Here is a 25,444-nt window from a genome sequence, read left to right on the forward strand (position 1 = left end):
TTGGGCCAGCTCTGTTTACCACACATGGGCAGCATAAATGAATTATGGAGGGTCCCACAAGATACTATTAATTACAGATCTGCCAAGCACTGTGAATTATTCAGTCATTTGCTTATGTAGGCGTTTATGGCATGCTATAGTTAACATAACTGCCTAACCAAGCATCAGATACCCTCAGGGGTATCTGTGTGTTTCAGGCCCTCCTTACGCTCAGGCAGGTGCAATACGCTGAATAAAGACACATGGGTTTTTCCATTTAGCAGATGGAGAGCAGAGGAACGAGATTGAGGTCATGCACTGCATATGCAACAACACACAGCATCCAGTCAGTAGTGGCTGTTGTCATGTAAAAAATGGGTCTATTGCAATACTTAGTGAGCTACTTACCTGCATTGACAATCCTGAAACTACACTGAAAAGAAGGTAGCAAAATTATGCTGCCTTATAAGATGCCTTGGTTTAGTTTTATTTTGCTCACGGAAAAGACAATCCATTGTGACAAACTCTTTAAAAATTTTCATCCCAAGACAGTGGAAAGAATCAAGAAAAATACCAATTCTAAATGTGTTGTATTCAGGGCTGAATAATAATGATGAAAAACAGTTACAAACTGGACTATTCAACCCAGGCTCATTGGAAAAAAAGTGCCTGAGGCGACATTTCTGCAAAATGATACTCCAAAAAATTACGCTGGTCGTTGTTCATATTGCATCAGTTCAGAAATAAAATGTCCAGTGAGTGTTGCTAAAAGGTTAATGTTCTATTGCGTTCAATAATGTACCACCTACACTAAACCTAACCGAGTGTTAATAAAAGCAAATGTGATATGAAAAGTTAAATCTTTTATTGTGACTTGTGCTTCACAAGACTCGTGCCTTAGTGCTTCGCATCACAAGTGCACTGCTGTACCAGGTGAGCTACCGAGCAAGTTTACTTCATCAGAAAAGTAAGACAGACAGTACACAGTGAGGCAGCTCTGTAAGGTTTGGAACACACTGATTGTCACAACAGAGAAAGCTGATTCAAGCTTCATGGAAATTCAATAGTTTGAAACTTACTTTAGCTTTGATGCTTTGATCTGAGAGAGATTCCTCAGGCTGATCCAGTACAACATCCCGACTGGATTCCATCATATCTCAGACAACTAGCAAGTGGGGAGAGGGAGACAGAGAGATGCCAGATCAGTGTTCAGGTTTAGCTAAATGAAAATGAACACGTCAGCAGTAACTCACATAAAGTAGGCTTACTTCAGATCAACCCAGTCCAAGCGGAAAAAAGTGCCAATGGCTTCATTTGTGCAAAAAACGTTGCTTCTAGCTAATTTTGCGACACTTTTTAAGTGAAATCTCCAGTGAGAAGCGCAACAAGAGAATTTAGTTTTATCTGAAATTGATTAACACGAATCTGACAAAGTTTTGTGTTGATTGTTGTACGTATCAGTTCGGAAATGAAATGTCTGATGAGTGGCGCTGGTGAGTCTTTGAGATCTTTTATCGTGACTCGTGTTTCACAGGACTGATTCAAGTGCAATTCTGTACCAGGTGAGCTAACGAGCAAGTTTACTGGTTAGAAAAGTACAAACATGGAGCTGGTTATGTGATGCAAACGTTAATATTAGTTTATGAATCATGTGTTATAGTAAAAGGGTTTTGAGTTCATAAGGCGTGAAAATAAGTCTTTATTATTCCATAATCTGCTCCTGTGCTCATAATTTGTGGAAATTAAAGTTGTTGGCGTTTTACTGCCTTTAGTGTTCATTTCAGCTGGAACCTGCAGTGAATTAATTTATGGTGTTTTAGGGTACGTTTACACAACAACGATATGCTTAAAACGGAGCAAAGTTTTTCCTTTGTAATATGCATGTGCATGACGTCATCGTCAGATTCGCGTTTCTGTTGTTTACACGGAGACCGTTTTGAAAAACTTTAAAAAGTTTGCGTTTTTAGGCTCCCAAAATGCTATAGTCGTGTAAATGAACGGCCAAAATGCATAAAAAGTTTTCCATTTTTACGGTGTCGTGTAAACAGCTCCTTATAGAGATGTAAGTAGAGGCACTTGTTTCTGAAACCAGTCAATCACATGAAATTAGTATCAGGCTTTACAAGAGACAGCCAAGGTCTCAGTGCTCCAATAACTTTAGTCATCCAACAGCTGACTAATAGATTAGGCTAGTTTGTAGTTTATATTTTAGTAGCAAGTCTTTAATTAGCGTGTTAACAGCTAAACTGTGCAGTATGTCAAGTCGCATCCTTACATTTATCCTCTTTAAAGCACTGCCGCTGCTACAGCCATACACATGCAAATGGATACGTCAACAAGTGCTAAACCCTCCGACTTGATTTTGAGAATATGTAGTTGTGTACATCCCTACATGTGAAGGGCACACTGAACGTCAAATATCAAACACAAAGCAAGCTGCTCCTCTCTATCTACCCGTGAATGGATGATTGTTTACTTGAAGTGTTTTGAGTCACTTATGTGATTACCATGACAGAGAGCAGTCTAGGTCCTTTCAGAGAGCACCAATCTCCATCTTTTCCAAGGGCCACCTCAATTATTCATAGCCTGGTCCTATTTGTGTCTTTGTGCTCTACGAAGCTGTTACTCAGCATGCTAAAACCTTCACAGCTGAAGCTAGATTGCCAGTTTTATGGGAGAGCATCTTCTGAAATAAATGCAAGCCAAGTGACATGCAGCGAGGGGTCAAGGTGCACAGCAAATGTGAAGGAGCGCGCATGGATTGGGCTGTAATCAAGTACCACGCCTCATTCACTCTTGAGTGGTATAAAAGAACACATCTCAAGTGCCCAGCCGAACTGTAATGAATGGAAGACGCTGTTAAAGTTCAGACCCCGGACAAGAAATTGTGTAAGACTGACCCTGAATCGTTTTCATTAAAAGCATAATTTTTATATTCATGAATTAATTCAAATTAAAGTGCAGAAAACTTAAAAGGACACTACTTTAAGTGTCACAGGGGTTTTGATATTTCTGTCATCTTGTAGTTCGACCAATTCACGTATCTGTGACTGAATAAAGGCGGATAACTACTTTTTTTATTTAAAGGGAGATTGTCAAAAAAAATTGCCACTTACCTTCATGTTGTTCCAAACCCTGTCCAAGCGTTTGTTTGTTTGTTGTTTGTTTTATTCCCATACAATATAAGTAGATAAAGACCAGGAACATCTATGGTCAGCATTTATCACTTTCATTAAAGGGAAAGAGCAGCTTTGACATTGTGCTAAATATTTATTTTTGCGTTTTAGGCAACAGAGAGTCCCACTGGTTTGGAATGACAGGGTGAGTAATTTATTACAGAAATTAAGGTAACACTTTACATGAAGGTCTCATTTATAAACATTAAGTTAATAATGCATTGACTAACATGAACTATCAATGAGCAACATATTTTTAAAGCATTTATTAACCTTTGTTAATGTTATTTAATAAGCGTTCATGTTAGTTAACTTTTGTTCCATCATTTCCCATTTTAAAAGTTTTCCACGGTTTTCAAGTATGGAGGCGCTTGAAACATTCAGTTACGCTCTAGGCGAGGGTTCCTCAAACTCGGTCCTGGAGGGCCACTGTCCTGCACAGTTTAGCTCCAACCCTGATCAAACACACCTAGCTGTGAGTTTCTAGTGATCCTGAAGACATTGATTAGCTTGCTCAGGTGTGTTTGATCAGTGCTGGAGCTAAACTCTGGAGAACAGCGGCCCTCCAGGACCGAGTTTGTCGAACCCTGCTCTAGGCGATGGGACTAAAGTCTGTAAAGTCTAAGGGCCCTATTTTAACGATCTGAAACGCAAGTGTCAAGCGCAAAGCGCAAGTAACTTTGTGGGCGGGTCTTGGGTGCTGTTGCTATTTTCCCGGCGGGAAAAATGACTCTTGCGCCAGGCGCAAATCTAAAAGGGGTTGGTCTGAAGTAGCTTCATTATTCATAGGTGTGGTTTGGGCGTAACGTGAAATAAACCAATCAGAGCGTCATCTCACATTCCCTTTAAGAGCAGACGCTTTTTTCCATAGTGGACAGCCGAGGAGAGCAACACTCTCTTCACGGCCGTAAAAGAGAGAAGTTACATTGAAATGGAGAAAACCACTCAAATTAACTTCGGTTAAACAGGCGTATGATAATTTGGGTATATGTGTAAGCTAGATGTATGCTTTTATAATAAATTGTCTATCTATCTATCTATCTATCTATCTATCTATCTATCTATCGTAATAATGTATGATTTGCAAAAAATTCAAACTGCTGCTTCTGTGTAGATGAGAGAATCAAAGTGGCGTTGTGCACACGCTACATTGATTATGGCCAAGCATGCGCCCTTAAAATAGCATATGAATAACATGCGCAACGCGCCACTGACTTTTTTTCCTGGTTAGTGGCGCAATTGTTTTCTAAACCTGCAAAATAGCATGAAGGTACGTTTGCCGCCTCTTTGCGCTGAACCGCCCTGGGGAGCGCAAGTGTATTTCCTAACTTACCGATGTGCATCTGTGGAGGGAAAAGTCCGCTTTGCGCGGGTGCAAAATAGGAATGATACATGCGTCGGTGTACAAAGTCAATTGCACTGGGTGCAAGATAGGGCCCATAGTCTGTGGCAAAACTCAAGTGTTTTCTGCATACCATTCAGATCAAAAAAGAAGGTCAAAAGCACTTGTCAGAGGCACGAAACTCCTTTTAGCTTTAGGCAAGTGCCTATTACCAACATAATCCAATCAGAATTAAATAAATACATCATTCAACCGGACCCAACTGTTATATACAGATTATATATAGAGATTTGTGTGTTTGTGCACTTGATATCAGGAAGCAACGTAATACGCACATGACGACAGGAAAATGACGCCGTTGCGTAAATTGAGTTACCCCTCCCACTTCTGCTAGCTTTACTGAGATTTCTTATCCCGTGCGAATTGCTCCATCTACCCAGCAAGGGAAGGAGGGATGTGATCAGAAAATGACGACAGCCAGATTCAAACTTGGGTTGCACACACATAATCACCACTGTGTCAGGGCCTGTGCACTTCCTGCTGGGCCAAGACTGCAATGAAAAACAACACTAAAGTAAACTGAACTAAAACATTTGCACTTTTGAAAACTAACAAAAGCTACTGATTTTGCATCTCTGCATTATATTAGGTATTTATATATTATACCTCATAAAAAACAAACTGTTAAATGTGACTATTAAGTTAAGCTGGGTGTAGGGCTGGGCGATAAAACGATAACGATATGTATCGCGATAGACACGTAATCAATATCAATAAAAAATGCGTTCGATAAAACGTTCGATAATTTTTTTTTTTCTTCTTCGTCGGAAGAAACCAGAGGTTGCGAAAGCAAATTTGGTTGCATGAACAAATTAAGGCACTCAACTATCTGGTAACCTTGCAACGTAGGGGGTGACACGCAACAGCCAGTCAGTATGGTTGCGCAATATTGTTGTCTCGTGTTGGATTCTTCAGTAACAGAACCGGCGTGTAGTGATACAGCGATTGTTGATAAAACAGGAAAAGTCAGCTCGCCTGACTTCAAGTCTGACCGTAGTCAGACCATGTCGTCTGCAAATTATGCAAGACCATCGTCAGTTTCTCTGTTATTCGCGTGCTTATGAGCTGTTTTAACGTGTGCGTTTCTCAGCGCGTACACGTGAAGCTCACATGCACTCTGTCTACCAGCGCCTGTGGATACTGGACTGTATTTCGAGTCTTATTGTGCTAATACTGTTATATACACACAAGGTTTACATAAACTAGTCGGATATGTCTAAAGTGAAAGCAAACTTGAGAAAATTGAGAGAAAATCTGCTTGTCAAATGCGTGTATATTAGACGCGTCGCGCGCAGCTCTTAAAGAGACAGTATAGTAATAGTAAACACGCTGCCGCTTGTCCTTAAAGGGATAGTTCACCCAAAAATAAAAATTCGCTCATTATTTACGCACTCTAATGTTGTTCCAAACCTGTATTAATTTCCTTCTTATATTTTCAAATATTAATATTTTGAAGAATGTGGATCCAAACAGTAAACAGAGCTATCCCTTTAATGTTAATAAAACAACAAAATGCAAAGAGAAAATCATTCACTGCTCTTGACTGATAACTTTAATAGTAGCTTTAATAAGTATCAATGTATAAATTATACAGTGAAGTCTGTTTTGTTTTATTTTCATATTTGTTCATTTAATTACTTTCTTCAATGCTACTGTTAAATACACCTGCTGTAGCTGAAAACATAAAGCACTGTTTATTAAATCTGTATATTAGGTTGTGTGTACGTGTAATGTGTATCTTTGATCTTAATATTTAATAACAAAGAACATAATGAGAACTTTTTTATCTTCGCCCCTGTCTGCCATTCTTTTTTGTTTTACATTTTGTTACCTAAGGCTTTGAGCATTACAACCAAACTAATGTCCATATTTTAAAAACAGCCACAAAATAGTAAAACCAACATAAAAAAGAATCGTGATAAAATCATTAATCGTGATTTTCCTGAAAAAAATCTTAATATTATGTTTGCCATATCGCCCACCCCTTTATAAAGCATTTCTTACGTATTCTTTAATTTTGCACCTTAATGTTAAGAGATAATTGTTAAGTGTTCATTCAGATTTTAGACAAATTATTTGAGTGAGTGTTTTCCATGGTCGTGTTGACATTTCTGCCTTTATAACTGATGGGATTATAATCAGAAAGTTTAAAATAAAAAATCTTTAAATGTAATGTATTTGTCTCCTGGACTGGTCCTTATTTTAAATATGTCATAAAAAATATCAATAATTATCGATATCGACCGATATGAAACACTTATATCGTGATACAGTTTTCAGCCATATCGCCCAGCCCTAGCTGGGTGCACACTGTACGATTTATAATAGTCCTTTATGACTGTTGCTTGTCAGACTGTACGAACATGATCCCAGCTGTAAGCCATGTCACACTGTGGGATCTCAGTTGTCATTAATGTCAGATGGTACGACAGTCAAGATGTGTTAAAAACGGACTCAGGACTCGGTTTACATTATCAATCTGTGACATGTTCGGTAACTGTGAGACTGCGGCTAGCAAACAAAAACAATCTTTAGTGTTAATTTTGATCATGGCTAATGGTTAGAGAGTCGGACTTGTAACCCGAAGGTCACAGGTTTGATTCTCAGCACCGGGAGGAAAATGAACAGCGCTCTCTTCCAGCAATACCCAAGACTGAGCAAGGCAACGAACCCCCAATCGCTCCCGGGAACCGCAGCAAATAGCTGCCCACTGCTCCAGGTGTGTGTGTCCACGGTTTGCAGTGTGTGTCACTGATCACTGCTCCTAATGGATGAGCAGTAAATTGAATGGGTTGAATGCATGGGACAAATTCCAAGTATTGGTTACCACTTGGCCCTCACGTCACTTCAATTTACATAAATTCCCATAATCGATTAATTTGTTAAAATTAACAATCAAATAATAGATTAATAATTGTTAACCTTAACCTCCCAAATATGAAGCAGGGCCACTACTAAGTTATCATGTTACTCAACAACCAACACAAAATACATTTTAAAGCTTAGAAGCTTATATATGACCATATGGCCATAAGTTGACAAGTGCTTTAAATTTGCTGACATATTAGAATTGCTCGTTTTTTCATAGCATGAAAAAATAGATGCTTTATTGCTTTATTTCAAAATGTGAACTGTAAAATCATAGTACAGAACAGATAGACTTCATATATTGTTTAAAACGTCTCAACTAGCAGATTACAACAAGCATACTTGTCTCAGTTAGAGACCAAACTATACCAAGTATTAGTCTGAAATAAACAGTGTAAACAATATGTATGTGATGCTTTTGTGCCACGTTTTGGTTTGTAGCTTCACAAAATAGCATAGTAGATCGCATATCTTTATTTAGAGCAGGTGGCCTTGAATGAGTCTAAAAACAACATAAGAAGATGCTTAGATCACGGAGTGAAATGACATGCTGCTTGGCTAAAGCTACAGGACTGCTGGGATCTGATCGCGGCGAGAACATTTTCCAGAGCAATTTGAAAGTTCAACCAATGGAAACTGGATCTTGGGTATGGTAGGTGGTCGTGGGTGTAGTGGGTAGGGACGATGTGTGGAGACCAACTGGTTAACAGCTGGAGTACGCTTGGATTGGTTGGATCACTCAGATTGAGAGGTCAATGCTTGATTAAGCAGTAAAATCACTTTTTTTAGACCCTTGGTTAATTATGTTTCAAAATAAACAGCTAGCCTAGCTAGGCTAATCCATTGCACGGTTTGAAGACGTTAATACACTTGCTTAATTTTTCCATGCACCTCAAAACTACGCACTCTAATGATGCCCTCACTTAAACAACCATTAAGTTTTATCGATTAGATTATTATTGACAATTAATCGATCATTGATTAATCGTTAGCATCCCAAGTGGTGGTTGGTTGTTGTCTCCTATTGGATTTTGATTCAACGGTTGTCGTAGGAGAAGTGACACTGCAGGACTGTGCCTCAAAACTTCTGACACTGCCAGAATTTCGTTGGAGGTAAAATTTGATTGCAATGGTCATTAATCGGCTGTCGGCGATCAAAGACTTCAGATGGCCCAGGATTAGAGGAATCTTTTAGGATTCTCAAAATTTCTCTGACGGCCAAATCGTGGCCAAAATCAAACAGTGTCAACCTGGTTTTACTTAATACTGATAATAAACTGCACAACACACCATTAAGTGGCGTGGCGCTGGCATGGCTGCTCTCATCTTCCCAGACACTGTGTATATATATCTTCATTAGTGTGCTCTGATCAGAGCACACAAGTACACAAGCTACACAGGAGCAAGGATTAGAGATGCTGTTTACACAAAGACAATCAAGGCCACATACTCAACTGCTCCGTTAAAAGATAAATGAATTTGAACGTGTGTTAGAGTACAGTACACATTAAAATTGGCTCGCCAAAAGGGAGTCCATCTTAACATTAAAGAGAGTCAATTAATATAAAAAACACACAACTGTTTAATTTTTTATTTATTAGTTTATTTATTTCGAGGCTAACTATTTCCATGAAACTGTAATCTAAAAATATCTGATTAAAAGCATTACCGTGCGGTGATTTTATAAAGCATGTTAATCTTTCTGCTAGAAGAGGTTTGATTGAATGGTTTCATTAGTATTCAAGCAATTAATGAACTGTCTGCTTTGCAAAATTAAGACAATAGCTTCACGGCAAAAAAAAAAAAAAACGAACTGTAATTACTGAACAATTATACACGATCCCAATATAGCGCTAATTTTCACTAGCACATAGGGGCATTTTTTGTTGTGTATGCGAGTGTATTGTTCTCATATAGTACGGTTTAAGGATTACGTTGCACACCAGTGCATAAAAATTACTTCAAAAAGATGTTAACCTGACACACTATCGTGATCTATCATGAAGAATGTTTCCATCTTATTATGAATGTTTACACTAGCAAAATTAATATTTATTTTCTAATTATTTTTTCTATTCAAAAACTATTGTATGCAATAAAAATAAATAAATAAAAAGATATTACTTAAAAAAAAACATTTTTGTAGAATAGAATTCTTTTTATTATATTAGCTAATTCCACAAAATTCAGCATAACAGATCTTCAAGCACAGATTACTTATTCTCAAGCACAGATAGAGAACAAATCATTTAACCATTGACAGACAACATTTTATTTCACTTCATTTAACTTAATTCTTATTCCAATGTCTCTCCTCTTGGTTGCCATCTTAAGGGAAGAGTTTAGCATCCTTGTGAACTGCTGACTCATGTTAGAGTTAAATGAACAAGCATTTTTATTAATTCAAATTGTATGTCTTTCTCTTCTTGACTGTTCATTTTTAAGGAAAAAAAACAAATATCATTTGAGGTATTTGAATTCTTTAATCCCCTTTCTTAGCCAAACTACATTAAAACTTGTCTTTCTTTGGTTTAACAAAATGAAGATACATATAGCATATGCTTACAAAAGCATCATGTGAAACAGAAAATGCTTGATAATTGTGAAGAATTAACAGTCACACTATTTTTGTTCTGTATAAATTCTGCTTTACAGTTTAGAAATGTCCTGTATTCATTAAAATGCCATTCGTGTTTTTTTAACAAATGTTCTTTAAAGAAAAAAAATGTAAAAAGTAAAAGAAATATACATCTTCTCATAAACCATTAATTCAAGAAACGGCTGTGTAAAAAAAATAATAATAATTTTCTCCATGAATCTCATCAGTATGCAAGTGAATAATGAAACGTCTGCTCTGCATAATTAAGATGAAGGCTTAACGGCGATGTAAAGAAAAAAAAGAAAAGGAATTGCTATTACCAAAAAAAAAAAAATCTCCCAATTACATCACGCTAATATTCATCACCCAAACGAACTCATATCTTAAAGCAAAAATTTCCAGGCGAATGAAATGAATGTGGATAATGATCTCGTCGCTTTAATTAACAATGGCTCTCAGAATCTCAGAGCAGGAGACCTGCCGAGACAGAGCGCCACAGCCATCAGATCGATCTGAAACCAAGGACAAGAGTTCCAGCCCCGTACACTCAGGCTCCGAATATCCTCTCATACCCATCCAGATGCCCACGCACTGCTCCGAGCAGTTGCCAGACTGCCACACGACCTCTGGATCATCAGTCTTAGCAGTCATGTAGTGTACAATGGGCTCTGAAAGCAGTTAAGCACACACTTGGCTGTATAATTCTGTGGAAATATTACAAAAGGGATTGAGAACATCCCCAGGGCAAAGAGTTATCCTGGAAAGCGAGCACAGCGTCATGCCAACTTCATACCCAATCCAAAGGAAGTAGTTCCAGACACAACAAACGGCAAAATCCTGAAGTTGTCCTGAAGAATTCCAACTTGACAGTAGATGAGAAAAAACATCTGAAGTTTGTTCGCTTTGAAAGGAGGCCTTGCGATGAACAACATAGAAAAACGATTATCACTTCTCCAGTCAACTGTACCAAAAACAAAATACAGACAATTTTTTCCTCCTACCACACACCCTCCCTCTTCCTGTACAACAGTGTGTCACGATCAAGTATGCAAAACAGGCCAGTGATTGCGAGGAGCCAAACACAAAAGGTAATAATGAATGGAATTAGCGAGATTGCAGACAGCAGGGAATGCCCGACGACAACGACGGCGATGGTCCCGCTCTCAGCATCGCTGTGCTGGCCAAGGCAGCATTGGCATTCCTGGGTGCCGGAGGAGCCCGTGCTCTCACATACTTACGTACTCATGCATTTACATTTCCTCATGAAGCTTCTCTCTACGTCCCTCTCTCTCTCCCTCTCTCTAGCTAAGCTGCAGTACGCAGCCAACACCACGAATGACTCCGCAGACACTCCTGTGGGGAAAGAAGCAAAGCTGGCAGCTCCTCAGAGGGGCACACGCCCAGCCAAGTGGGCAGGACGGCACCCAATAGTGTGGGGGGACGGCGGGGAACTTCCAACTTCCCCCTAAATGAGGCTTGTTGACATTTGCATTTCCCTTTCTTTTTGTGTCGTGCTAACATGCTCAATTGTTTTAGAATAGTGCCTTCTGCTACCGCCCTTTTGAAAAGCAATTTATTGTGCCAGTTTCCCCATATCTGCCATCCCCACGTCCCCTCCCCTGTCTCCTAGCCACCAGCTGCCAAGCTTTCTCACTCTTTGATGGTACATAGCCTGTGAGAATGCACTTTGTGCTCGTTTTCCGTGCTTGTCATCTTTGCTAGTTTGGGAAGTAGAACAGAGAGAACAAAAAATAAAACATAAAAAATAAAAAATAAATCTCTTCTCTGTAACTTATGGGAACACTCCGAGACTGATGCAGGCACTCATAAATTATATGCTTCATTTGCATATTCATGGCATAAGACATTATGCAAATAACATGCGATTTGCATAATGGATTCCTCTTGTTGCCTCAGAAGCCTTGTGCTCCTTTTTATTTAATAATGAAAAAAAGCTTAAAGATGAGAAAGTGGGAAGAATGTTGCATCGATCTTTGCCTGAGTCGAGTCGTGTGTGCCAGTATCCCAAAACACATGCTGCTTCCCAGAAAAATGCAAGGAAATACTTGCCATGAAATACTGACAGATAAAGCCAATTCAAAACTTGATCTTCTAGAGTTACATTTTCTAATTAAATGGTGTGGTTGAGTATTATGTGCAAAAATAAGACAAGTTAATGCGCTAACATGCACATCCATCTTAATGAGTAAGTGAAATTATGCATGCGAGTATAATGCCACAGACTAATTAATTACAGAGGGGAGACTGAGTTGAGGGGGAAATCACATGATTAAAAAATTCAAAACAGCCTTGTGTTTTTAGCATCGTCAGCTCCAAATAGAGCAACACACACACACACACACACACACACACACACACACACACACACACACACAAAAAGCGAAGATGTAAGTCGTGCAATATTTCATAATTACGCTTCTGATAATTGATTAATCAAATATGACGGCACTTTTAATTCAGTGGTAAATTCCAGAAACGTTTCTAGTGGTGCTCACATAAGACGGAAGATAATTAAGTGCAGATGAAAAGTTCAGAACGGCGATTAAAATAAATGGCGCGCTCGTCTAGTGTTGTTACTGATCAGATGTTTATGGAAAATAGCTTGAATTTGATCAAAAATTAAGACCAAAAAAAAAATCTTTCCTGTCTCCCTGGAAACTTGAGTGGATGAGGAAGAGAGAGTATATAAGCATGATTGAGAGGGGAAAAAAGGTGGGAGGTGGTTACGAGGAGGACTTTGATTATTTATAACAAAATGCCATGCAACATTTCTCCGCAGGGATCAGATGGCAAACGTCAACTGCGATCAGCTATAGTCCAATAAGGAGCATCCTCTCCAGCGTACAGAGGAGCAGGGAAACTGCTCACCTCAGATGCTGGGCTGCAGGGCTTTGAGCACCTCCATGGAGTGAAGGGCAAAGTAGACAAGCGGGCGATGCCAGGGTAATGGTGCAGTGGGGCGGGCAGCGGGGTAGCCAGCCTACGACAGATGTTGCGAGCAATTCATCAGCTCTTAGAATCAATTAACCCGTATGTTAATTAATGTCAGGCTTATGGAACAAAGTTGGGGGGGGGGTGTGCTGGCAGAGCTGAAAGCGATGGAGGGGAGGGTGCGAAAAGACAAGAAGAGGATAGGGGATGGGCGAGCGCGAGAAACAAGCTGCGAATGCGGATTGTGGCAGGGAAAAGCTGGCACGGTGCCATCCACTCAGTGGCAGCACCAAGGCGGACTGGCGTTCGCTGTGGGGGGGGGAGGCGGGTAGACACGAAAAATACATGAAGACCCATGCCATTTGGTTCATTTTGGCAAGAGAGAACGGTCATTTTAAAGCTGCGTGTTTACAACTAATATTAAAAGTAGGATTGCTGGTGGGGGTTCTTGAGAACAAGGCTAAACCTTAACTCAAAGCGAACAGGAAAAGGAGGGGAATACCATCTGCTGCTCGTGATTACGGAACATCGGTGATGTTCAGAGCGGAATTTAAGAATGGGAAGAAGCCGATAATGCCTGCCTGGCATCGGAGTGGGAAAGACAACACAAGCGGCGTAAACTTGCATGCCATCGTAATGGACACCAATGGCAGTCGAGAATACCGCACTAACCCACGGGAAAGGTACAAAGTGCATCCACACTTTTATGGACAAAATGGCAATGGTGGCGCTGTCCACCGAAAGGCATTGGAGGCGGGGCAAGAGGAAGCGCCTCCCTCTCTCTTCCTCGCTTTCGTCTCTCCTACTGCGCATTTCCCTGTGCCAAGCAGGCAGTCTGCCAGCCAGGCAGCATATGCCATGCCAACTTCCTTGCTGGCAACCATACTGCAGACACCGGGTGGATACATGTGGCACATTTCAACATTTACAGAACCGCGGCGATGTATTTCCTGGAGATGCCAAGGTGATTTTGTTAAACACGATGCCAGGATCTTTGCAGTGGCATCTGTTGCGGAATGATGGACAAGGTGAACATGTACGTACCCGATGCGGCTCGGTTGGCAAAGATAACTGGAATCAAGAACAAACAAAGACAACGGTGGTGCTTTTGTTGACTAATTAAACCGAAAAGTTTGCACAGCTAATTAGCGTGACGGATTCAATAAGGCAACGAGGCGGCTGTAAATGAAAACAAATTGGCGCAAGAAAAACAAGACAAAATAAAACTAAAGCAGCAAGCTGTTACACAAAAAGGGGAGGTGTTTGTGTTTTTTGTGCCAACCCCGCACCCCCCTTTAGTATTTAATTTTGCTCTATATAAACCGCCTGCCAACCAATGCAGTGAAGAATGTCTACCACGGGCATTGCGGCGTCAGATGCTGCCAATCTGCCAATCGCCTTTCAACACGAGAGGACCTGAGGGACGGTGCCAATGGCAGAACAGCAGCTGTTTAGAAAAGCTAAACACAAAAAAGGGGCAAGAAAGAGAATCAGCAAACATGAGGATGCATACTAATGAGCCAGCACATAAAATTATAATCAACTAGCCAGATGGGGTTTAATTAATGCATTTTCTCTTAATGATGTGCTAATCGTTTTAATTCGTTCAACGAAGAAAAGAAAAAAAAATTCCCCCGCTTTGTGGACTTTTTCAGGTGTGGCTCGATATCGACTTTTTAAAAAGCAAAATAAGAAGAGGAAATACAAGAAGTATGAAACTCCACTTCAGCAGCAAGCAAAGCTATGCCAGAGAGGGAAGGAGGAGGCAGGCATTTGCGATTTATCTACATTCACAGCAATCACCAGGGAGATGAATGGCTAAGACTGTAGATTCTTTACGCCATCAACCCGTATGGGAGACAAGAGACAAGGGGGGTGCCACCCACAACAGCCAAGCAGGAACCTGATGGAGGGGGCACAGAATCACACTATCAGACTCTTTGGGGAGGCGGTAACCTCCAGACCAGCCCGCCTGTAACTCTGCCAAATGGGGCAGGGGGGCTGTGGGAACGTTTTCGGCAGCCCCCACTTTTTTTTGCATGCCCCCTATTTGCCACCCAATCAAGAAATGGGCAAACTCCTCCCGTTCGTTTTGTTTATGTTTTAGATATATAATCGACCACAGAAGTAGTAGACCTTTCTGAGAGCTGGTACCTGCAGGGTTCGGAGGAGGAACGTCGCCCTGGTTCCGCAAAGACGATGGGCATCGGGCACACAGCCAACTACGGGCGGCGGTGCAACCAGCGAGAACGGATGATTTGCCTAAGTTCGTTTTCACTGATTAAAATGCACGGCGAAAATTAAATCGGCAATTAGCGTGGGGGAAGGAGGCTCATCAGCGTGCGCTAATTACGAGTGGATACTCCAAACTTTTACTTCCAGTTCTCATGCCTCTCGATTTTTGTTGGACAAAGGGGCACGGTTGTGGAATATGAATAATTGAAGAAGTCATCCAAAGGGAGGGATTATAAGATCTTTGTGCTTTCCTACACTGCCTTGGCACAACCACCAAGATGACAGAACCAAGGCTGCCACCAGGAAGGATAGGCTGGGCAATGGTGGCATCTTTTGGGGCATCGTCAGCGCGATCGATTAAGCATTTGTCGCACATGCGATTAGTGCTTTAATTCATAATTCTTGTTGTGTGTGTATTTTTTTTTAATTGTCGCCGCGGAACACGTGTGGATATAATCGTTTGGAGCTAATGAGGTTTGGATGATCTGTCTTTTATTTTAATTCCACAGGGGAAGTTAATTGCGTCTCGTCCTCATTATACAAATGGATTACAAAAAAAAAAAAGGAGGAAAAAAACTGGCTGGCAGAAACAAGGAGGGAGAGGGGGGAGAGGGAGAGGCAGAAGGAAAAGAAAGGGAGAATATTTTCCTTCTTTGTGAGCCAACATACACATAATACCACATGCAAACAAGCAGAGAAAAGCAACTGCAATGCTTTGCTATGCTAGTCTCTCCCAAGTCCTCCCCAGGAAAACCCAGCATGTCTCTCCTCTCTCCCTGCTCACTGCAGCCAAATCCTTCAAATGCCAAGGACCTCTGCTTTCCCTGGATGTGGATATTACAAAACATGGGCGAGACAAACGCTGCATGGGATTAAATTTCTGCCGATTGGATATTACCGTCATTATTAAAATGGTTAGTTTTCTGCTGTTATTAGTGTTGAGCTTTGTTATAGAGGTGGCGTTTGCGGGCGAAGCGAAATGGAGAGGAGACAACAAGAGAGCCTATGGCAGGGCACCTGCTAATGTCCTCAGCGCTTAATCATCGTACAGCAGAATGGTTTTATGCATATTTCATTTGCATATCATTAAATCGCTAAGGCACACTGGCAACTGGCAGCGGAGAACAGGGAGTGGGGAAATGAGGAGCACAAAGTGTTAAAAAAAAGAAAGCGACTCATTATGCGATGGCAATCTTCAAAGCTGTGTGCCTGCTTTCCGGCATCCTGCCAATTCATTTTAATTCAACGTTAATTAAAAAAAAAAGAGGAGGAGGGGCTCGCTCAGCCTGTCATATGCGGATTAATTGAGCGTCTTCCAAGGAACAAGAGTACTGTTTATGTGCTTGGTGAATGCGGATCCGTCAGTTTGTAATCACCGGAATTATATATTTGTTTGTTTTGTTTTTTACGAAAGAAGGCCAAAACATGCCACTTTTACACAGAAAGGAAATACCTGTACTTATAATGTGTAATGTTATCTTGTACATTGCTATTTAAAGGCACACTTTTTAATATCATGTTTATTAAGGAGCCCTTGGGCATTTTGTTGCTATTGTGAAACATCAAATATGTTGGATACAGAAGTGGGAATGTGAGAAGTTGGCACCGGGCACCAACGAGATCAGGAGGCGGGGGACTGGCAACTCGGGGTTGGGAGGAAAGCGTGGGAATTGCTGGGGGCATTCTGTCACAAGCTTTCGTCTTGTATGAAACAAATCCAACACTTGCTCACATCTGCCCCCTCTGCCAACCACCCATCAAGCAAACTATGCGCATAATTAATATGCTTGCCGAGACTATGATTGCCTGTATTAAATCACTGGGCAAAATTGATCCTTTTGTTTCTCGTTAAATGTGCTCGCTGTCATTACGTCTGGCACAATGTCCTGTTGAAAGAATAGATAAAACAGCTGCTTTACACATAGGCACTTTTACACAAACACGTGAATGTAAACAAACATATACACACTTAATTAAGAGGAAGAGACTGTCAATGCAAGAAAACGAAAGCATGATTCGGCAAGGTTAATGAACCTTGGTAAACACCTTTTCAACAACAACAAAAAAGCTATAATATAAGTCATATAGAGAGTAAATACATTTATACATTTAGAAAAATACAGAGCCAAACAGAAGCCATAACTATAAATTATTATTTTTTTAACAATTTATTTTCATGTGGCACAGGATAAAAAAAAAGTAAATAAAAAAATGTACATCCATTTTAGATTACATTACATTCTGTTTTTCGTTAAACTAGCTTATCTAATAGCAAACGGCAAAAAAAGCGCCCGTCCTGCCCACGTCTCACCTACTAAGTGCCCTTGGGTGGTTCTTAGCATATGCAAATGCTGAGAGGATGCAGAATGGCGCAATTAGCCATGTTTATGAAAGCTTTAATGAAAGCTGTAGGGCAAAGGGGCGGCAGCCTGGCAGAAAGAGCCCGCTCGCAGCGGGTATTTGCTTGGCGCTTTTTAGCCATGATACATGCAGATGTCGCTGTAGTTCTTCCAAAAGCTTGCACGAACGAAAGGGGGGGGGGGATGTAACGAGGACCTCGTTTGGAATCACACACACAATTCTACCATATGTTTTTAGAGACGCGCATGTGTGTCGGAATGGGGGAAAGGCATGGCCGTGGGGGCAAGTGAAGTTAAGATGGGGTGAGGGGGAAGTTAAACTGGAGATCTTTGCATGGAACAATGTGGATGAAAATAACATTATTCAAGCAACGCCTAAGTAAAGTACAACTGACACAGTGTCTGTGTTCTGCTGTGCATGTCACATGGAGCAGACATTATGCAAAGTGCCCTCATTAATATGCATAAGCAGCCTCTTTATTATGCAGACCTGCACTAAAGCAATATTGTTTGGAGCTGCAGCTATGCTCTTGTTACAGTAGGCGAACGTAATCTTTCTCAGAGCAAACAGACTCCCATTTTTTTCCTCTCTGACCACTTTCAAAATGTTTAATTATCTGCTTCTCTGATTAAAAAAGAAAAACACAAGAAATTCAAGTGCAAGCAGGCAGAGTGTTTATGCCTCTATATTATGGCAGCTAGCAAAAGCATAGTGGCATACCAACCATCTCAAGCAGTATCATATCCGTTTTAGATGTAGATCCTGACAAATAATATCAAATTGGTTCTTGGGACAGTGTAATAAATTAGGCAATAAAACAGTGCAGAGTGGGAAACAAATGCCATTTTGCAAAGTCCAGTGCTCAATTTGTGATCACCTCATTGGGTCGTGCCCATCAGTAACATAGGCCATGGTCAGGTTACCATCTTTTTTAGACTGAACCGACACTGAAGGGTCATACTAACTAACTCAAGTGCTTCCGAAATGGCAGCGTGAGCCAGAGGCAGGATTGCTGGGAGCAGGTAACTGGGTTTTTCCACCAACCAATGGCAAAACCCAGTTACCTGCTCCCAACAATCCTGCCTCTGGCTCACGCTGCCTTTTCGGAAGCTCTTGACCTTGTCAGGCACAGTAGTGCTATGTTCTCCTTATCTACAGAGTTGACAGATCTCTCAGCAAGAGACCATTTATCATTCCCTGTGAGGTTAAAACAGACTAATATATAAATTATATTGGACATTTATGATTTTTATGGTTTGGAAGGGGTTTAGCAACACCAACTTAAGCAACATGTTGCATCAGTCAAGCATGAACTCAAAAGTCCTCTGAAATCAGCACTGCCATTGTGTTTGCTTTTACATTGTACTTTTAATTAATAGGGATTTTTTTTTATTCATTCATTTTGAAATGGTTCTAGAAGTAGTGCAGGTTGAATGTCAAGACATACGGTTTTTACTACATACGCACATTGCTCTCACAAATAGGAAAGCTGAGACAATATAGGGTGGAGGAGACAGACCACCTGTAGAAATATGAATTAGAGAAATCATAACACTCAATATGGCAGTATTGTTTCTTTCAGTTAAAAGAGCCAAATGCCTTTTTCATTGAGGTATTGCTGTTTGTTTACTCTAGAATGCCATTCATTATGATTTCATGCATTCATTAACTGGACCAGCCTGAAAAAAAAAAATAATAATTTGTGTGGTTTGAGTTAAAGAAATAAGTATGATACCTCCCTAGTCAAATGCCATTGCTGATTTAAAAGATGTTATCGAAACTTAAAGGGATAGTTCACTCAAAAATGGTGTGAAATGGTTTCCAACATTCTTCAAAATATCTTCTTTTGTGTTCAGCAGAAGAAAGAAATTCATGCCGGTTTGGAACAACTTGAGGGTGAGTAAATGATGACAGAATTTTCATTTTTGGATGAACTATCCATTTAATTTTGACAGACAGTTCTGGATATAGTCTGCTGCCACTCAAGTAGGAGCTGAACTTGTATCTGCCTGTGATTGTTATAATAGGAAAAGGGACACTGGTTGCAGTGTCTATTCTATTGCATAGAGCACTGCAAGCTTAATACTGTATGTGTTATTTTAGGCTAGGCCCAGAACATTAATTTAAGGGTAACTGAAGATATTAAAATCAGTTGAGGTTGTCTGGTCACATGATATAAGTAGGCAGGCACAGCCGTCCATGTCTTTGGCTGGATATATTGTTACATTCAGAGGCACTTCTGCTAAATCCAGGCCCAAATCCACTTAAATCCAGCTGTCCAAAAATACAGCCAATCAATGGTTTTGTGTCGCCAACCTCTGCGCGCTGACACTATTAAGAGAGCACACACAGCCTGTGTTAATGTTAAAATGCCATAATGCACAGCATCATCAGGCAGGCTAAAAATACCGTGGCTTTTCTCCTAAAGTAAAAAAAAAAAAAAAAAAATTAGAGTAAAGCATGTGCAGTTTGATCAATGCTTTCCTCTCGCCACATAACTGTGGCTGTATTTTTCTTAAGTGACCTTAAAACACTGCCCTTTTCAACGTCCTCTCCCCCTTTTGTTCAACACAGTTAATGAGGGAGCTGAGTGGAGAGGTTTGAGCCAGACCAAGCAGGGACACCGTAAGCCAACCTACAAGCTTCCTGGATGCTGATGCTTTCACCTCCTGGCCTCTCACATTTCCAGACAGAGGCTGCAGGGATAGCACTTCCAGCCGCAGAAATCCGCAGTCCTTCTGCAGTATCAGCAGAGCAGTAACATCTCTTTAACTGCTTCCCAGGCACCAGCCTGCACAAGTGCGCATTAATTGGGTCCCGGTAATTTGATCAGATTAGTATTAATACACCGTTGCTAAGGCCGCAGAGGTCACCTGCACTAACTGTACAGATTGAACTCATGTGAAGGTTAACTGTCAATCATTCCATACAATATGATAATAGGGCCTTATATGATAATAAGACCAAGGGATGTTATTGGCAGTCGTAGAACTGGTTTACAGAGGATTGATGGGAACTATGTCTACATAGGTAGACTTTCTAAGGAAACATGCTAACAAAAGTACATCCTCATAAGTGACTGATTTGGAATACTCTAAATACGCAGTCACTTCAATATAGAACTCACATTGGTTCTAATACGATAGAATGCTAAGATGACAATGCAATACACAACAAATGCATAGCACAAACAAATACTGGCTAATATATTGTATTTCAGTGTGTATCTATTCTTAATGATAAATTTGGTTTTAAATGAAAAATAAGAGTAACACTTTATAATAACTTTCATTAATAAAATGCTTAATGGATCATTAGTTTATATATTTTCAAATAGCTAGAAATATGAGATAATGTGCTTTTTAATATGTATTAATGAACTTATTAAACATTACATAGTGATTCAGATATCATTATTTAATGTTAATAGATACTTACAAATGTCATTATCTTCATGTGATCACGCACTTGCTAAGCTATAAATGAGTTTAACAATGTTATACATTAATCAAAAGATTATTTGTTAGTGTACACCTGAATGCTAACAAATGTCATTAAACTTCAGTTCATATATTAATGCACTTTCTTACATTTACAAATGTTGTGAAAAAAAATTAATTAGTAATTTTAAGCACTTCACATACTATTCATGTTAACACATTATTAGCTCATAACATCATAGTATTTCTAGCTATGTGAATATATGTGAACTATTGATAAATCCTAAATGAGAACTCAAAGCTTCATGAAATTAGGTGAACACATGCAACATGATTTTAAAGCATGCAGACTTTTATGGAGGTCAGAAAATAGGTGGCGCTATAACTGTTAAAATGCAGACTTTTATGAAGATCGGACCATAGGTGGCGCTATAACTGAAAAAACATGTATTTGCTTAGTAAATTGACTGTATTGGCTGTAAATGGTCTTTTCCATCTATGATCTAAGTGGTTACATGCTTGCTAAATAAAACATAATACCCTTTAGTGCTTAAAGGCCTTAAAGCGCTTGAATCCTATATTTGCTGCTTGCAGCTATATTTATTATATAATGCTTGTTAATGATTTATTAATTAAAGTTATTATAAAGTGTTACCAAAATGAGTATATTCACTGTGTAGTTTACCTTTTGCTTCTCTCTGCCATTTATTTATTTTTTTCTTTTCACTGAGCCAATTGTAATGGATTCTGATATTGCCTCATCTGTTATAGGCAGCCTTACAGTTTAGTCAAAATGAGGCATCATAGAAGGCAGCATAATGTTACAGCATACCTTTTGGAACAGCCTTTTTTAAAATGAGCACCTATATGATGCCCTAAAATGCTATATAGAAAGGCAGCTTATTAGGTTTAGGAACCCAGCAGTGGAATTTAAATACGACGGCTATAAGAATGCTAAAAACGCAAGTCAGGAAAATACGTCATCTGTGCTGCATTATCTATAAAATTGCAGCTCCCACATGAGCAGGCTGTTCATTTTGAAGCCTGAATATGCAGTGCATTTGACATTCATGTTGGTATGCGGGAACCGTCTTGATGAATTAGTTAAATTGACATTGCTAAGCAGGTGCTGTTAGGAGCTTTTTGGCTGAGGTTTGGCAGAGCTGTCACAGGTGCATTAAGACTGACAACACGCCATCATAGCTTGGGCATAACAGAGCAACATGTTGTAATTTGAAAGATGGTGTGCCACTGTCCTCAACTAGTTTAACCACCGAGACGCAACATTTACAACAGTATTGGCCTGATTCTGAAGAAGCTGTATAGCAAAGACTTAACTTAATTTACAAACAATATTTTTAACTTAAACACAAAATATCCCGTTTAACATTTTAACCTTTTGGTTTGTACTATTGAATGTTTGCCGACTACTTGCAGCCTTTTGTGATCATTGAGTCTTATTCACTATAAGTGAAGAACGCAATTTATAATCTCATTTCAAACAAATGTTAAACATATATATATATAATATAGTAAACTTGAACTGTGTACTGTAAGTGTGTGTGCAGAAACATCAACCTGTGACTCTCATCAAGAAGAGGGGAGGGCAGAAGTTTGTCTGTAATGTGAATGTGTGGGTGAAGTGTGCATGTCAGAGTGTATGTCTTCGCATCTGCAGGTTTGCATGTCGTCCCGCAGGGCCTGAACTGAGCAGCTAGCAGGGGAGTCATTACATACGCACCTCTGACAGCTCATGCTCTCATTACAGCAGGAGGATGCCTGTAGTCAACACACACACACACTCTCTCTCTCTCTCTCTCACTCTCTCTCTCTCTCTCTCTCTCTCTCTCGGGGCCATACTCCTCATGCTGGCAGACATCTTCCTTTTCCCCAAACACAGCTCAAAACCCTTCTTTTCCATGGGACATGTGGCATGATTGGGTAGCCTGGCTTGGTTCACAGTAGACTGTAGTCACCATAAGCTGTGAGTAAATCAAATGACTCAGCCTGTTTCACTTTGCTGCAGAGAAGGCTAAGGACAGCACTTATCAGAATATAATCTGGTCCAGGGTGCGATCTTGAACACAAACTCCTGCTGCCTCTGAGCTCTACATTACATGGTGTTGTGTTTGCCTGTAGCTCTGTTGGAGCTTGTGCCAAAACCTAGGGAGCTGCCTGTTTCAAAAGAAAGGCACCATTAAGATGTTTTCGCCATATAAAGCAGCATCTAGACAATCCCAAAATGCATTGTGACTTCAAGATTGTGGTGTCAAGAAAATTTTTAAATTAAATATTTTTTCATTAAATATTGAAAAAAAAAACTAAAATATAAAATACATGTATGTTTATTGGGAAAAAAAACTGTTTGACGTTAGCATGTTGCTACGCTAACATGATACAGTAATAACCGTAGTATTAAATTATATCGGAATAAAAATGGACTCTCACTTAATTGTATTTGTTTGACTTTTAAAAAGCTGCAGTCCGTAGCTTTTTGTGTGTTAAAAATTTACAAAAAAATATATAATGAGCAAGTACATCATGAATCCATTTTCCGAAACGTGCTTTTGTCTTATCCTGAATCACCACGGTACACCTATAATAAGTGTTTATATTCAGAATATTTTAGACTGGTTCGGGTCGTACCACTGCGGAGTACCCCTGTGTGACTCGTCATTAGGCCTGTCACGATAACAAATTTTGCTGACAACAAGAGGGTTCACTCCTCCTATACGCTAAAGAACCGAGCGAGAGTGGTCATCCAGTCTCTTTGGTAGAGAGAGAGAGACGAGGAAAACAAACAAGCATGCAAATGGAATTATCGCGGCCGGAAAAATTATCGAGCTCATTTTTTTTATCGTGCGATTAATCGACTTATCGACTATCGCGACAGGCCTACTCGTCATAGACATAAACAGAGAGATGTAGCTCCGGCTACAATGCAAGACGCATGCAGTTCTGTTTATTAACCGCTAGAGCGCCAAAAGTTACAGACTGCAGTTTTAAGATTATTAGTGTATCAAGTTGTTAGCTTAGCAACTTGCTAATATTAAACCAAAGCCCCTTTTTAGGAATGTCTATTCACTCTGCGACCATATTTGCAACGCCTCTTGGAAGCTCTTTCGGGCATACAAGACCAAGTCTTATCTATTTGAATGTTAGCTTAGCAACTTGCTAATATTAAACCAAAGCCCCTTTTTAGGAATGTCTATTCACTCTGCGACCATATTTGCAACGCCTCTTGGAAGCTCTTTCGGGCATACAAGACCAAGTCTTATCTATTTGAATGAGGAAGTCCTAAAAAGTGTGGAAAAATCCAACATAAACCTTAGAATTCTTTGTTGGACCAGGCTGGTTTATGCTGGTTAGAGCTAGTATAGTTCTGGTCTAGCTGGCGGACCAGCATAGTCATGCTGTTCCAAGCAAAACTGAGCAGGTGAACTGCTTATCATACTTTTAAATACTAAAGCAAAATCAGCAACAAAATCTGGCATGAATTGTCCCATAAATGTTGTTTCCAATGCTCAAATAGCATTAAAAAAGTGTATATTTCAGCTGAAATAGCATTGCACATGTGCAGTCCTAAGCACTCGTCTCAGGACACTGACTGATTCACTGCATCTGGTGTTAGAAGCTCTGGTTGCCATTGAAACAATGACTTTACCAAATGGCGATTGGCTCTTTTATTTAGAAGGTGGGACATATTCCACCATATTGAGAATCTCCCATTCATAGTAATATGAGCATTTGGTGTAAGTCTAGGTATAAGCCAAACTCGGTTAAAGTTTTTGCTAGTTCAATTGTGAGTTCAGTCTCTAGTGCTTTTTTGCATTTAGTGCTATTTGTGTGGTGTGTACATTTACACAGAGCACTTAAAAAAAGTTGTTTGCTTAGAAGGCAACTGCACAATTAGGCTGTTGATAGGAAGGCAGCTCGCTTGGTTTTGGAACATAGCTTGCATAATCACAGTTTCATGTTACAGACACAACATGAGAATAAGCAGGCTAATCTTTCATACAGCTAAAACTGCCAAAAAATGCTCAGCCAGGAATTGCTTTGCCTCATCTCTATCCCATTTGACTTGTGCTTTTCAAACTGACACCTGCGTGTGTGCCAGGCTCCTACAAACACAGCCAGTGCATGTGGGGTGATGGGTAATCGCCGGACTGATCTAATAAAGCCGAAGTGTCCTGCTGAATCACTCAGTCCTAGCCCAGCGCCTGTCACCCCTCCAAATTACGTGTTCTGTCAGGAGATCGGCATCCAAGTCTCGGACCCCACCAAATTAGATCGGGCTGCACGCCTGACAAGAGAAAGGCCAAGAAGACTCTTTCCAAACACATGTGAGTGGAGGTTCTGGCAGATGACCTTTGACTGTTGCAAAAAAAATTCTGCTATGTCCACATGTTCACTTAAAGGGCAATGACAGACT

General features: G+C 40.1%; 1 protein-coding gene across 1 annotated transcript in view; it reads right to left on the reverse strand.

Annotated features, from left to right (window-relative positions):
- LOC308686107 (uncharacterized protein) overlaps positions 1 to 25,444 on the reverse strand; it is a gene marked incomplete at its 3' end in the record, with an annotated part of 100,132 nt that overhangs the window by 73,915 nt on the left and 773 nt on the right. The window contains exon 2 of the mRNA XM_081358480.1: positions 1,059 to 1,144. Within this exon, the coding sequence (XP_081214606.1) occupies positions 1,059 to 1,133 (75 nt within the window). The 5' untranslated portion in view covers positions 1,134 to 1,144. The remainder of the gene's footprint in view (positions 1 to 1,058; positions 1,145 to 25,444) is intronic.

The sequence above is a fragment of the Scardinius erythrophthalmus genome, assembly GCF_964197995.2.
Source record: "Scardinius erythrophthalmus genome assembly, chromosome: 2".
Lineage (NCBI taxonomy): Eukaryota > Metazoa > Chordata > Actinopteri > Cypriniformes > Leuciscidae > Scardinius > Scardinius erythrophthalmus.